The 15,459-nt window shown below is 33.4% G+C and overlaps 2 protein-coding genes across 2 annotated transcripts in view; both read right to left on the bottom strand.

The window, feature by feature from the left end:
• The window catches only part of LOC139973992 (techylectin-5B-like), a 116,180-nt gene that overhangs the window by 92,019 nt on the left and 8,702 nt on the right, over positions 1-15,459 (bottom strand). The window lies entirely within an intron of this gene.
• Positions 128-2,563, bottom strand: LOC139973781 (fibrinogen-like protein A). The gene is made up of 5 exons (XM_071980648.1): positions 2,560-2,563; positions 1,871-2,043; positions 1,172-1,436; positions 716-927; positions 128-238 (listed from the first exon to the last, which is right to left on the bottom strand). The coding sequence occupies exons 1-5, from the start codon at positions 2,561-2,563 to the stop codon at positions 128-130; spliced, it is 765 nt and encodes a 254-aa protein (XP_071836749.1).

The raw sequence follows: 15,459 nt of genomic DNA, 5'->3' as shown, positions 1-15,459 counted from the left end.
ATATCTCAAAGAAATGTAAACATTTTATTATTTATTATTTATTTTATCAGAATGCTAGGAGATTTTCTAATATCACAATTATGAAACTTACTACAGCAAATCTGAGATTTGCTTATTCAGTTATCTTTTAATTGAAAACCGCATTAGGACTACAAGCGTAAGTTTCATTCCAGCTGATTTGTCCGTTGGTACAAACACCCTTTCTGGTACATCTAGGATTCACATTGAACTCGCCTTCCTGAAGACCAAAATATGTACATAAAGATTTATCAATGCCTGTCATTAAGCACAAACTATGCAATACCTAGTATTTACCACTTCCCCTCCCTATCATGTATTTATGTGTACACTTTGATTGGAACACACCGTGACATAATTAAAATCACCTTAGTGTGTAGGATGTTGCATTTTTTCTCACTGATCAATAGACAGATAGATCCTAATATTGGATAGTTTGAATAAAAACTGAAAACTCAAAAATATAAACTGAACCAAAAGAGTTAACATAAAATAACATTCTGAAAAGTAAACACAAAATTGAATTCGGGACAAAATAGACAACAACTCAATTGTTGTATATATAAAACGCCACGCCACTGATATATGGATGTCACCCAATGAGTAAAACTCGCTGGAATTATTGAAGTATGCTGATATGACTCTGCAACTGTATAAAAACCTTTGGGGTTCGGGATAATACCCTCGGACGACTTACTGGTATGATTGTTTGCCCTTCTGATTCGCAACATCCACATTGTTCACGAGGTACACAGTGTGATCCCAACAAAAAGTATCCATCACGACAAACACAGGCTTCAACTTCCGTACAGACGTCATCCTGACATATCCCTGGAGCTTCACAAGTTCGTTGACAAGCGGTACTGCAGTTTTTATACGCCATGTTTGTTGGACACAATGTTACAACATCTGTGTGAATACAGGGAAGTGATTGAAAACACGGAAATAAGATTTATGGAGGTATTGATGAGCAATGGTCGTGCAAGCTTGAACGTTTAAGTGAGGAAAATATTTTTCCAAGAGCTTGCAAAAGCTGTCTCAGGTACATACACTAATCTACTTACATTCTTTATTGGAATACACTGGCCATTTTTAAACATTATGTCTAACTTTTTACATATTAAGTTATTTTCAAGCGTTAACAGTAACTCACCGGTCTCTCCAGAATACTGTCCGAGGTTTAATAACTTGAAGTAGCTGAAGGCGTCACTGATTCGAAAATGATCGTATGAAACACGAATTAGGGAACCATTTGGTGTTGTCATGTCAATTACCAGTTGATACTTCTTCTGATTGGTCAAGAAAGATAGCTTCTCGTTACCGAGCCAAAATTCCCGAGACAAAAACCCGAAGCCAGTCTTGTAGCTACCCCAGTTACGACCAAAGTCGATGGACCCGTCAATACGTCGTTGAATAACCTGATGAATAATTAGACGGATTGATTGGATACTGTTTACAATCGCATTGAAAGTAAGCTTTCGATATTATAAATGTTTACCGGTAACTGTAGATAAGTTTGACCAAACGGGAATCTGTAACATTGAACATTTCTTGACTATTTTCGTTCCTAATAAAAATGAAGGACCAATGAATATGCAAAAAGATAATTATGAAACAAAATAAAATAGCTTTACATAGAAATAGGCTAAAGAAGTAGTATGAAACAAAACAAAATAGGATTATTCTGTAAGGTTATAATCTCTGCTTATGGTTACAGAGTAGCTGAGTCATTAATTGACTATACACACCCGCACCAATAGACACAGAGTTAAAAAAGTATGAGGTTCACTGCTCTCCACACATATTGAGTGTAACATGGAATGTAAGCAGTGCTAATCAAAGATACACCTACCGTCCATCCACCAGATGTATCTGTACCATCACAGTAAACCTCAAAAGGTTCTAAATAGCCATCTGGTTTGATCATGAAGACACCGGTAGAGTTATGAGATGAACATTGCTCCTGGACTTCCTTGCAATCTCTCGGGTAACTCAATTGTTGATAGAAGAAAAATGTTGAAGAGCCTTGTTGAAGAGGGAATAAATAAATGTTACTGTAATGATGCACGTAATAAAAAATAATAATAATACTACATATCGAGCTAATGAAATCAATGTCTTCAATATTAGTTGACTTACTTCCAAGAAGCAATTAAAACACAAATATGATGACTGAAAAAAAACATATCTACTTACACTACTGGCATGAGAAACATGAGCTCTGTATGGCTGAAACAATTCCAAATAAGTAGTTTATGAAGGTTAATTATATACAATGGAGTGAGACAAAAAAAAAAGATGTTTGTGAAACTCTGACGTTCAAGGGGCAGTAATTTAGAATTATTTGTCATTCTCTCAAAGACATGTATCGATTCCATATGGTTAAAGAATCTAAGTAGGAGATAACTCCTAATACAAACATTTCGTTTTCCTAGCTATGTTTAAAATGCTTTAACATTATGCCAAAAATTGGTGTCAGTGTAATCCTTTGTTTCATTCGAAAAGATTATACACAAGTTTTGCTTGTTGTGGAAATATTACTCATGGTTTCCTCACTAATTTCTACAATAAGCATGGGAAATAAATGAATGAAACAAAGTCTACATGTTATAATAAGCTTCAATGGTAAGGAGTTTAGGAATAAATCACTCACTTTGCCCATCTTCACTGTTAGCGGCATCACTTGTTCCAGCTTCCGCAGTCTACCAATCAAAAATACAATACTATAATCCAAACAAGCGATATTTCTAACGGCATCACCCCTCAGGAATTAAACGTCATGTAATTTTAAGACCAAAAAACCCTTGTTATAATGTAAAAAGATCAGTTTTATCAAATTAAAAGGAATGATTCTTCAACATAAAATAGATAGGCAATCGGACAAATGTCATGTTATCGCCCGATTTGTCAATATGAGTTCACATAAATTAAGGATAGAAAGAAGGGAAATGATTGTTAACTTATTATTTTAAAGTAAATATAGCTCAGAATACAACTTCCTTAAAAAATCATATTTACTCAAATTAAGCCAACTATATATATATATATATATATATATATGCGGCGATTACTGTTATTTGCTTATTTCTAGATATATTGCAATGGTGTGCTGTGTGTTATTTTCGGTATCATTGTCTATCAATTGATTAACAAGACTACACCAAACATATGTCAAACCGTGTATCCACTTTGCATCTGACAAATCAGCTTCCCTGTAAAAACAAATATCCTCTACATTGCCATAATATTTTAACGGATCTAAATAAGCACAAATGCCAAAAACGTGACCATTCCTGTTTGGCAAAGTTGATGAAGCTGACGCTGCAATTCTTCATTGTAGTTTTATGCGAACTGTTTACTATAACACACTCGGTTTCATGAAGCAACCTGTCAAATTGTTAGTTCGGCCGTGTTGATTAAACAAATATTATCAATATCCAAACGTTCATATAATTGTTAAAGTTCTTGGCTGTACGTGTGTACTTGTTTATGTATAAAGCATTTAGTAAACTAGACGGTCAAAATAAATTGGTACACTTTTTGGTTTGAGTTATATAAATATATATCTATGGCTTAATCTACCTCCCCGCTTCCTCAAAAACAAAATAATAATAATGTACAACGACTTGCTGGTAATTATACTAGGTACATTGTGTACGCAGCTGGATATTATAATTCAATCCTATCTAATCTTTCAGTTTATATTTAGAAATTTAGAATTTGACAACATCAATTCGGAGAGACTGGCATAGACATTGCCGGATACAAAATATCTGCCAAGATATTTATAGCTCATCGAGAAAAACAATACAAGTTCTAAACGTGATGAAACATTTCGTTTGAACCATATACGGAAAATATATTCGGTAGCAAGATATTTTGCCTAAATTTTGATCTGGACATATGAAACGAAAGATCTTGGCAATTTACAGTTCCATATGTCAATTCTAGTTTTTGCTTCCACTTAATCTTGGAGCTAGTCAGCACCATCAACAAATTTAGTGAAAAGGTGATTATTCTTATAATTTAACATTAACTGACATAGTTTGCCTTAACTCACCATAATGTAACTACTATAAATATTGTATATTGTTAACCGTTAAATATCATCATGGAGAATGAGGTGAATTTTGGTTCGATCTACGACTGTACAGTATATCTTTAAACACGTTAATCGTTCACACTATATTTGAAAATTAAATTAAATTAAAAGTTACTATGGACTGTAAATTTATTCAGCAACTTACTCGACGCAAGAATACAACATTATTGTATTATTTAAAGGATAACCACAGACTGACCCTAGTACTAACTATTAAATATAGATACAATGATGTAATAAGGAAACTATTTGGTATGTAAACACAATCAACGAAACGTTTTACTACAAAAGTGAAGATGGTTTCTTTTGAAAATCAAGAAAAATATGTATAATAATTTTTGGTGATATATTTTCCTTACGTCGTCCCAAGTTTTATGTTAACGTCCTGATTTTTTTTATCACTAGGATGTACTATAATATTACTATGATGCACAGATGATTTATAAAAAACCTTTACATGGACATTTTATGGCCAATAAATGAAACAATTCTTGAGAAGTAAATGGTTCATTTGGATATAAAAATTCCACGTAATTTTCTTCATAAATTAAAGTTTTGAAAATAAAAATTGTTTAGTCGACCGATACCTTGCAAAATGACAAAATATTTAATGCAAGGGGAAACAATTTATTTTAAGGTATTCTAAATTGATGACGTTGTTTATGAAGCAGATGTCACAGCTCTTTATTGAATAACATGAAATTGCCAACAAATATATGTTTTGGATAGCGTGTAAGTGGTAAAAGTGATTAGATTGGCATAGATCTTGGCAGAACGATGAAAAGCTTTAACAAATAACTATTTCTGAAAAGTTCGATTCAACTTTATTCAATAATACTTGAAGACTATATGAATATTTGTTATTGATTTTACCATAGTGATACTACAGCGTGTGGAGTAACATTAAACATAATTTTCTTTCCACCTATCAATTAACTCTGGAACAAAACAATGGTTTGTTTTTTAAATTTTGTTTTAACCATTCATATGTCCTTAGTAAGTACAGGGCCGTCTACTGAACGTAATTCTAATTACAGAAAATAATAAGCTTAATGAAGTGCACTTGTTTCACAAGGGATCACTTTGTTCTCCAACGACGAATACTTCTGGAAAAGTACGATCATATCCTAGTGTTAACTTATTATATACAATCTGCTTTAATGAAATCTCACTGTTTACTCAATATAACAAAACAGTTCCAAATAACACCTTAGTGCATATAATCACTTTTCTTGGTCTTCGAGGTTCTTATTTTGAGAAAATATTTTGAGAAAAGTTCAATATAATTGTTGGGTTTTTAATTATATATGATTTCCGATGACAATAGTTTAAAAAATGTTTATTTGCGGCCCCAATTTTAATAGTATACCTTAACATGCTAAATGTTAGAAACATATGTTCTATGGCAATATAGGTAATATCTGATATAAATATATCATATATCATACAAAGAATGAGCACTAATTTCAAAATTTTAAGTTTATTCGATAAGATATAAGATCCTATCCGATGTGAATATATCTGATATCTGATTTGAAAGTTTTAAGGTTATTCGTTCAACTAGATCAACTGTTTTTAATTTAAGCTTTGCGGACAAATCTCATTTGATGCGATGATATCTTTCTTTGAAAAGAGTTCCACGTGTTTTAAACTATTGAGATATTGTTTTTGATTAATTAAATCATGAAACAGGGAATCTGAACAGAGTGCGGTTCTGTATATTAATATAGTATAGCTTTAATAAAAAAAAAACTCTCCACATTTATATTATTTGCTCATATGTACCAAAACTTTACCTAACATGTTTTCCTTCAAAAATAAGTTGTTTCAACCTTTTGAGAAAAAAAATTAAATCACATTGAAACTTCAAAAGCCCGGTACTAATCTAAGCAATCGTTAAAACTGGGAGTAAACAACTCAATTGTGAATTTTTAATTTCATTCGTATTAAAATAAAATAAAATAATAATTTAAAGGTATGAATAAGTGAAAGTTATGAAAACAAAATCGCTTTTCGTTTACTTTGACAATGGAAATAAATTGAGTTCAGATTAGTTGTGCATTAAATATAGATACTAAATCTGGAGAAGGAATACAACCTCTGGATTTAAAAGTTCCAAATCTGTACATTTCAATGTGTATTGATATGCTTTGTACTAGGGAAATACTGAGTTGTGAGTTTTATGGTTATGAATATGTCAGATATTTGTACACCATATAATAATTTCTTTACTTACGAAGCATCTATTTAAAAAAAAAACAGATCTATTTTAATTCAGTGTGAATAATTATTAAAACCCTTTGAGAATATTATACCTAAATAGTTATTATTTAAACTTCTTCTAAATTTATTGCTATTTTTTTTTTTAATTCAGTGTAAATTATTGTTAAACCCTTTTGATAATACCATACTTGAATAGTTAGTATTTAAACTGTCTCTAAATTTATTGCTAATTTCAGTATTACATTTAAATCGTAATTTCATTCGTATTAAAATAAAATTAAAATTAAATTTTTTGAATAAGTGAAAGTTATGAAAACGCTCAGTTCAAGTTTTTGTTGTTATTTTTTTAACTCAATTTTGTGATTCAACCGAAAAACAAAATCGCTTTTTGTTTACTTTGTGACAATGGAAATAAATTGAGTTCAGATTAGTTGTGCATTTAAATATGGAAACTAAATCTGGAGAAGGAATACAACCTCTGGATTTAAAAGTTCAAAATCTTTACAAATAAAATTATTTTCTGTGCTCAGTCAAGTTGAACGTTGCACTAAATTGTTAGATATTTCATATATATTCCAACTGTTACAGCACACGCCAGTTGTTAGCAATATTTAAATAAACTTAATTAGATTTGATTTAATTTCATTAGCTGTCAATGTGTATTGATATGCTTTGTACTAAGGGAATAATGATTAGTGAGTTTTTGTGGTTATGAAGATGTCAGATATTTGCACACCATATGATAATTTCTTTTCTTACGAAGCATCTATTTAAAAAAAGTTTTATTTTAATTCAGTGTGAATTATTGTTAAACCCATTTGAGAATATTATACTTGAATAGTCATTTTTTTTTTAACTTTTCTATATTTATTGCTTATTTCAGTATAACAAGAAGTGACAACTAGCAACTAAAAAGTATTAACAGTCTGTCAGTAGAATAAAATAAACTGCGCTGTCTTGATGAGAATTAGTATCTAACATTTTCAATGAAACATGATGGAACGTTAAAGAATATATCAAATTGTATACACTTACCGTTCTACTTGAATCAAGGAAGCCGGCTGTCCAAAGAAAAAATGAAACTCGAAGTAACGAATAAAATTGATAACAGTACATCTTGATGATGGTGTCTCGTCTTCTACAGAGACCTGCTGTTGTCTGAATTACAAGTTGACAATGACTTTCACCTACTAACGGCTAGCTACAGATACTGCCTCGGGGAATTTACAATGTACAGTAATATTGTTCCATCTTCGGTACTACTAATTATTCACATAATTGATTGGTTAATATCATCACGTGATAAATAGCTACACCATATGGTAGACTTTTATTAAGACTGCACTTAACAGCGTCCGTAGATAACAGAACAAGGAAGTCTCAAAGCGTGGACACGGATTTGGACGTGATACAAAAAAATGAAGAAAAAATCATAAAACAAATACATTAACGCTAATGAATCGCCCTTGTATTGAATACTTCGGTATCTTTATTAAACTATTTAGGAACCAATCATGTTATCGACGAATCTATGTATTCTCTATGGATCGAAATGGTCTTTAATTGACGTCAATAGGACAAATTCTAATCTGCTCCGGTTGCGGTGTCTTTTCTATTGGATACAGTCTACCATGTCTTAAATACTTGGTGCAAAAGAGGGTTGACTCTGTTTTCCTTGTCTTGGCTGAAGGTTTTCGATCATGGGAGGGGGGGGGGAGGGCAGGGGGATAAGTAAGAATACCGGATTTCATTTGTAGCGTAAATTAAATGAGGAACAGCGCCCATATAACTCTGAGGTTATATAATGAGCCAGCAGATAATGAAAGCCAACAGCATTCGCTAATCTCCTTTCCAGTATATTATTTTTCACATTTTGAAGTATGCTTCATTATCACGTACAAGTAATAAAACACTACCTGTAAAGTATATTGTGCGTTCTGTTTGGTTAGCAATGACACTCATGTTTTTAGTTTTAAGTGTTCTTGAAATAATTATATATTTCATAGGATTTTTGAAGCATTTATATATGGTGCTAAAGCTGGGTCCTAAGCTGCTAGTCATGTTGTTGTTATAATTAACTATGCATATCAAAAGACCTCAAGTTTTAGTTTACTAGTAATGTACATATGTTCACAAAATGTTTAATTTGTGGTTAAGTTTACTTACGCCAAGTACAGGGCCGTAACCTGCAGAGGGGGGGGGTGGGGGCAGCTGTGTCCCTGAGGGTTCCACTTCCTAGATGGAAGTAGGCCTATGATTATCAGTTTATTGTTAACCCTTTATCAGTGCCCCGTTGATTTAACTAAAAATATAAAGGCTAAGTCAGTTATACGGCCGATCTACTCAGGCTCACCCCCCCCCCCCCTCGAACCACCATCTAGTACGTCCCTCTTTGGTATGTTAAACAAATATTAGAACTTATGTAACGTAAATACCTATTCCTCACTTACGAAGTGATTTTCTCCAGCATAGAATTCTTCTCACTTAATTTTTGTGAAGGGTAAATTTCTAGAACATGAGATCTCACATTTTAGAATGTTCATATGCAACTTACAAGGCTCGCAATGTACCATTTCCGGCCATCTGGGGACGGCATTTTTCGCAAAAAAAAATCTTTCTGAGCTACGCTCCAACCGATGCTGACGCTACGTTTCGATAGTGTCATAATGGTCCAGTTTGGGCGGTGGACCACCGACTAACAATTTCGTAAAAGGCCCTTGTTTATACCCACATCAAAAGCAGCAATATGTAACATCTAGACGATAAAAACCTACTCAACTACCCCTAGAGACTCTACCCTGTTTTGGGACAAGAAGTATCTTTATTTTATATTTTCGATAAAGTGAATGTGCCAAGATACCCAATTGTTTCAGTTTCAGTTTTTTCCGTGTTCAGTCTTTTATGTACTGCCCTCACGTTTTAATAAGCATTGACGCACCTGTCTTTACTCGTTACAAAACATAACTGCATTAACGGATTGGCTGACTTTACAGCAAAATTAAAAATGATTGCTTCCCACATTATGTGACATCGGATCTCGTAGCAAGAAAAAAACAAGACTTATCAGAGAAAATGGTCTGTCATATTTTCAATTATGGTAATTTAAAACATACACAGCGGTGATGTCAAGTGATATATGTTAATTAAGAGCTTATTACAGTGAGAATATGTCGACTAAGGTGGTCTCAATTTCTGCATTATTAATGTCTGCATTAACTGCTTGCATAGATGTTTTCATGTGATTTTACTCGTGAGTTTTAACAGCGTTTGCTACTGAAGCGCTTCAGCCACTTCAAAACTGGTCAGTTGTACCAATAGATTTGTCTTCAGTAGGAGTTAATAGTATATTAGTATCGCTTACATTGACTGCTTACTTTCAATTATGGTAATTTAAAACATACACAGCGGTGATGTCAAGTGATATATGTTAATTAAGAGCTAATTACAGTGAGAATATGTCGACTAAGGTTGTCTCAATTTCGACAAGAAAATGATTTATATTTCATCGCCGAAATTAATTCAGCTTCTTTGCTGTATAAGACAAGCAAGAAGTTCACGGCCTTGTATTTAATATCGCTTTTACCTTTTCAGAATTAAACTTCAGGAATTGGAGGCTGTGGTCAGCTGATTCACACAGAGACTACAGTCACTACCGTAAATCGTAAAGTTTTGTACCACAGTAAGTACTGGGTTGTGCTTATAAGTTGGTAACGTGTGCTAGTAGATTTACAGTAAGAACTAAAGACATGTGTTTTCCCAGCAAATGCCAACAACTGGATATGTTTATATTACACATTTCCTAAGTTCTTACTGTAATCCTAACAGCACTGTGTTATGTGTGTACCGTGTTCTGTGGTACATGAGTTTAGACAAACAGGTAAGGAAAACTGTCAGTTCAGAACGTAAGTCAGATGTGACAATCGTGTTTAACCAATAAACCGAAATTCTTCCTATACGACTCTTTTTTTTTCAAACGTACCTGTGATTTCTTCGGAGCTGTGATACACACAATTAGTGAACAATAAATACCTGAGATATGTCATTGTCCTATGATTCCTCATATGATATGATACACTGCATTCTTCTTTATTATTTAAAACGTATGAAACTTAAAGAAAAGACACGACTACATTATATTCAAACATTATATGTAGCAGAGAAAAAAAAACTTTTTAAATTAAATATCATAATACAGCAAAATGTGCTATCGATATCTTGTTAAGGTAGTATGATACGGTTTTTGAATTCGTGTTTCATAGTAAACCACTGCAGACTATTTTAAAACCGCGCACATATGAGGACGAAATTATGTTATATATCGTGTTTATCAATATTATTCAATATAAGGTTGTGCCCTAAGTATTTGTTTATGTATTTATTTTTTTTAATATTAATAGCGTTTAATACAGTGGCGTAATGCCGCCACGAAAACAAAACATCTTTATGTAATTTCAAAAAAAGTGTTTTACCTAAATTTGAAATGTGTTTTCATCATTTCAAATATGTTGTGGCAGCAACATGCTTCTCTAACTTACGTTAACTGCTTGCATAGATGTTTTCATGTGATTTTACTCGTGAGTTTTAACAGCGTTTGCTACTGAAGCGCTTCAGCCACTTCAAAACTGGTCAGTTGTAAGTACCAATAGATTTGTCTTCAGTAGGAGTTAATAGTATATTAGTATCGCTTACATTGACTGCTTACTTATACAATTTTTGCTTTGATGCGGTTCTGCCCTTTAGATTAAAGCGTTATGCAGGTGACCACAAATAAATAACCAACCCTTGTTATTGTTTATCACGTTTAATATTTGAGTTTTATACTTTAATGCTTTAAGAAGTAAGAAAATTATCGCTTGAAGAAAGAAGAAAAGATACATACTGGAATGTCATCTTGGTGTTTAATATGCTTTTGAAGTTAACACGTTAATTAATCATATAATAAGTGGAAGATATAATATCCAATAAGATTCATTAGTATCCAAAAAAACACACAGATCTTCATAAATACATAAAATGAAATGTAATGATAGGAAATTTCATACTTTGTGACTACTTCTACAACCTTTTCGGTAATGCTGTCCCTTACTCAGGTTTAACTTGACGATTCTTCATTTCAGTATATTTGATTTATAATTCGATCCTGGGATATATTAACAATAGATGCTAGAATCACTTCCTAAACTGACGTGGTAGTGGTTACAATAGTAACAGTTATCGTACCACCTTGAAAAAAAAAAAAAAAAATTATTACTATAAACATCGCTGTCCCTTTGTTTGGTATTGAACTCGTGATTTATGTAATAACGCAAGAAATAACTATTCCCGTTGCTTCCTTTTCTGTGGAATGGAATGACACATATCACGTGATATAAGGATACATACAAGTTAATCGATGCAACGTACTTACGGTTGTGTGTATACCAGCTGACGAAGGAATTCAAAGGGAGAGAGAGGGGCAGGAGTATGGCTTACTTTCTCACAATAATAAAGCTGAATAATGTTTTGGGTTTGCAGAATTTCTATATTTTACTTATTCTTATTCACCATTTCTGGTATTGATCTTCAGTTTGGTGATATTTGCATTCCTGAACTGGTATCAGTATCCATAACATAATAATTACTACTAAGAATTGAACTTACAAACATCCCCATTATATTTACCGTACTTTTACTTGCCTCGTTTTTTAATACAGTTTCAGAAGCATGTAGCATATAGCTATGTTTTTGTTATATTTGTCAACACACGACATTAGTAAGAAATTATCAGCTTTTTAAACGGTAACATAATGCCAATTGTTAAACTGTTGAACGCATCAAATGCATACCGTGAAGGTTTTTTTTTTCTCTTAACTTTATAGAATTTTATAAATATAAATTCAATTAACCGATTGATACGATTAAAGTTAAATATAATATGGCGTTACTGTGCAATGGGAATATACATGCAATAGCGCAAATCCCTACTGTTGAGCAGTTATTGGGGGTTTGGATGATTTTTACTACCAATTTATCCGCGAGACAAATGGTCGGGAGAGTCACAAACGTGTTATCTTTACTAATGTGTTTGAAATTTATTAATATAACAAGTTGTATGTTCGGATTTTTTTTTTAATTCTTGTTTGTCGGTGTTTAGGAAGTCACCTCTTGGTATATTTTCCTGCGAATTATAATAATGCAGTTTTCACTACCCATGTATTTCCTTTCAATGCTATTATGAACCGATGTCAGTCCCAGGTCCAGACAGGCGGTAGTTGTCACTCTCATCATTGCTGAGAATTCTCTTTATTATTATTAACACGTGCCTTTTATTCGTTAAGGTCACTTGTTTCAGTCTCGGTGTTGTGTGTGTGCATTTGTCACACTTAGGCTGTCACGCGAGACGAGTTTTGGTCGGTTGCAGTCGGATTAAGACATTCACCTACACAATACATTATACAGTAACTTAGAAATCAGTGATGAAACTATTTTGTATCGGGAATCAAGTAAAGGATCGAGAGGAGCATGGCAATTTTAAAGGCAGTTGATAGATACCCTTAATATTTATTGAAATGGCACGTTAGAAGGAATTTGTCAAATATTTGAAAGGACACTTTGAATTGTTTTCTTCAACGTTAGAGACGATGTCGGCCTATTTGGGGGTTGATGTGGGAGGCGGTTTAATTTGGAAGGGGTGATTGAGGGACGAGCAAACAATTTAGGGAGAGGAAAACATTTTGGAAGTGCACGTTTATAAAGTTCGAAGAAACCGGAAACAGTTGGAGTTGGAGATATCTCTTGTTCTCTCTTAGCGACTTAATGAACAAACGCACATATAAGAAAAATGAATTTTAATTTCTGTGGGAGATATTCTAAGCTCGGAAGTTGCAGTGTTCTTAGACATCTCTCTTGTAGCTGTTTAACGTAAGCACTGAAAAACCTTTTAGAGGTTCCAATTTATTTGAGCCTGTAGGTATTCAGGGAGCGAAGCCCAGGAAGTCACAGCGTTTTGTTAGACTACAACTACCCAAACAAATTCCTTTTTTGACGTCAAAGAGAATGTTTCGGTTTCTTTTACGTCAGCGACCGAGCGGGAGGTAGGAGTGGGGGAGGGGGGGGACTGGGGTACTATGTTGATTTGAAGGGAGTTTCTCCTCCCTTGGCGCCGCCACTGATGAGAGAAAACACGTATACAGAAATAATGGGAAATAGATACATAAAACGGCGTTCGTAAACCGTCATTTCTAGAGTTATACGTTTCATGTAGATTCCCAGAAGCTGTCTTCTGGCGCAAATTTCATAACACCATATGGATTATTCCCCATCTGCCTGACCGACCAACACGTAGGTGGCGTGGGGGTTCTCCCGAAGGAAGACAATAAGAAACCTAATAGACGTCAAGTGGTGCATTCCGAGTTATGCCTTTGATTAGGTCTAGTCACTACCACTCATTCTGAATGTTTTTTTCTGAGTTTGGAAGGGGTGAGGGAGGGGTTGTCATAACATACCAACAACATACCGGGGCCGAGCCTGAAGGGGAGCATTACTACGAAGGGGTGTTCTGTTTCCATTAAGAAAATCTTGTTCAATATCAGGGTGGTTGTCTCATTTTGTTTTAAACTGTTTTATAATTTAAAAAAAAAAAGACCTATTCGACGGTGGGTGGCGCGCTCCATGAATTCCATTTTGTATCCTAAAATTAAAAACAATTAGTTTATCCTATCTATATAATATATTTCCTTATCTTTTGTGGACGTCCCTGTGTTTTTATTATAAAAAGGTATGTGAAGTGGGGTGGGAAGGGGGGGGGGCACCATTTAATCTTTTTCAATTGCAATATTGCACAAATCGTATCAAACTCCTTTTTATTTCATTATACTCAATCCTACGTTTAACAGGAAAATATATTATATAAATTAGGTAACTTGGAAAGAATGCGAGTAGGGCCATTACAAATTGGACAAGTAGTTATTTTTATTTTCAAATAAAAACATTCAATTGTTCTTAAAATTAATCTCTCAGGTATTTTATCTTTAATCAGCGATGTAACAGTGTACTTCCGTCGTAATCTCCAATATCTAGATAGGGCGGATCTTCATCTCTGTAAATTTGAGATTATAATAATTTCCGGGAAGGTAATACCAATAAATATAACTCCCGTAGACACCGTTCAGGTTAGAATAATAACAAGCATAGTACCACCATGCACCACTATAATAACTTGCACAATTATTACTATAAGCGTCGTTGTCTCGGTCCTTTGTTGAGAACTGTTGATTCAGGTGATAACTAAGTGCATAGCCATCAGGTGTACTTCGTCCTCCGGTATCTGTTGAAGAAAAGATAAATATATATTGACATAATGCATTCAACATTTGCAAACAACGTTACCGTGCAAGGATCTTGTTTCGTCTTGATCCATAATGAGGTGTTGTTTTCAGTTTAGTAAGGCTTTAAATTACATGCTGAAATCATATCCTTTCCTTGACTGCCATTATATTATATAATTCTACTTTTTGTATTGAAATGTTTCATGAAATGCGTCAGGTACAAAGGGCGTTCTGTGATTTGTTTTGTGAATCAATGTTAAGTAAGCACAGACATAGGAGTACAAATTATTCTAAACTTAAAGTTGTAACGTCCGTGCCAATTATCACTTGCACTAACTTAGGACAAATTATTCCTCTGCTTATTGAAATTTTGTTCATTAAGAGCTGACATAGCATTGTATTAGCAATTAATGATTACTAATAAATATGTGGACCTCACTTAAGTTTTTCAATGTAATCATTAAATTACGTAGAATGTATCAGTAAGCTAGTAAGACGTAACTCTGTATATCTGGTGTATTTTTGTCTTTGCCCTAACACCTAGGAATCGAGGCTATGAATAAAATGTTTTCGCTTCAAGGGTTATGTATCCATGATATGTGAAATGTTTATTGTTATATTGATATACGTGTCAAATAAATTTGCAGTGAACATGTATTTGATGATAATTGAATTCATCGTTAAAACAATAACTTCGGCGTCAACCAGGCTGTTCTTTTTGTGAAGCGTTTGGATAAGGGGGTACCGTAGTATGAAAAAGCGTTCAAGAATTTATGTTCTGTTATTGTTCTCATTTGCGTCGTCTCAGAG

The sequence above is a fragment of the Apostichopus japonicus genome, chromosome 9 (genome assembly GCF_037975245.1).
Source record: "Apostichopus japonicus isolate 1M-3 chromosome 9, ASM3797524v1, whole genome shotgun sequence".
Classification (NCBI taxonomy): Eukaryota; Metazoa; Echinodermata; class Holothuroidea; order Aspidochirotida; family Stichopodidae; genus Apostichopus; species Apostichopus japonicus.
The sequence above is the reverse complement of the archived record's forward strand: the minus strand, read 5'-3'. Positions and strand labels throughout refer to the sequence as shown.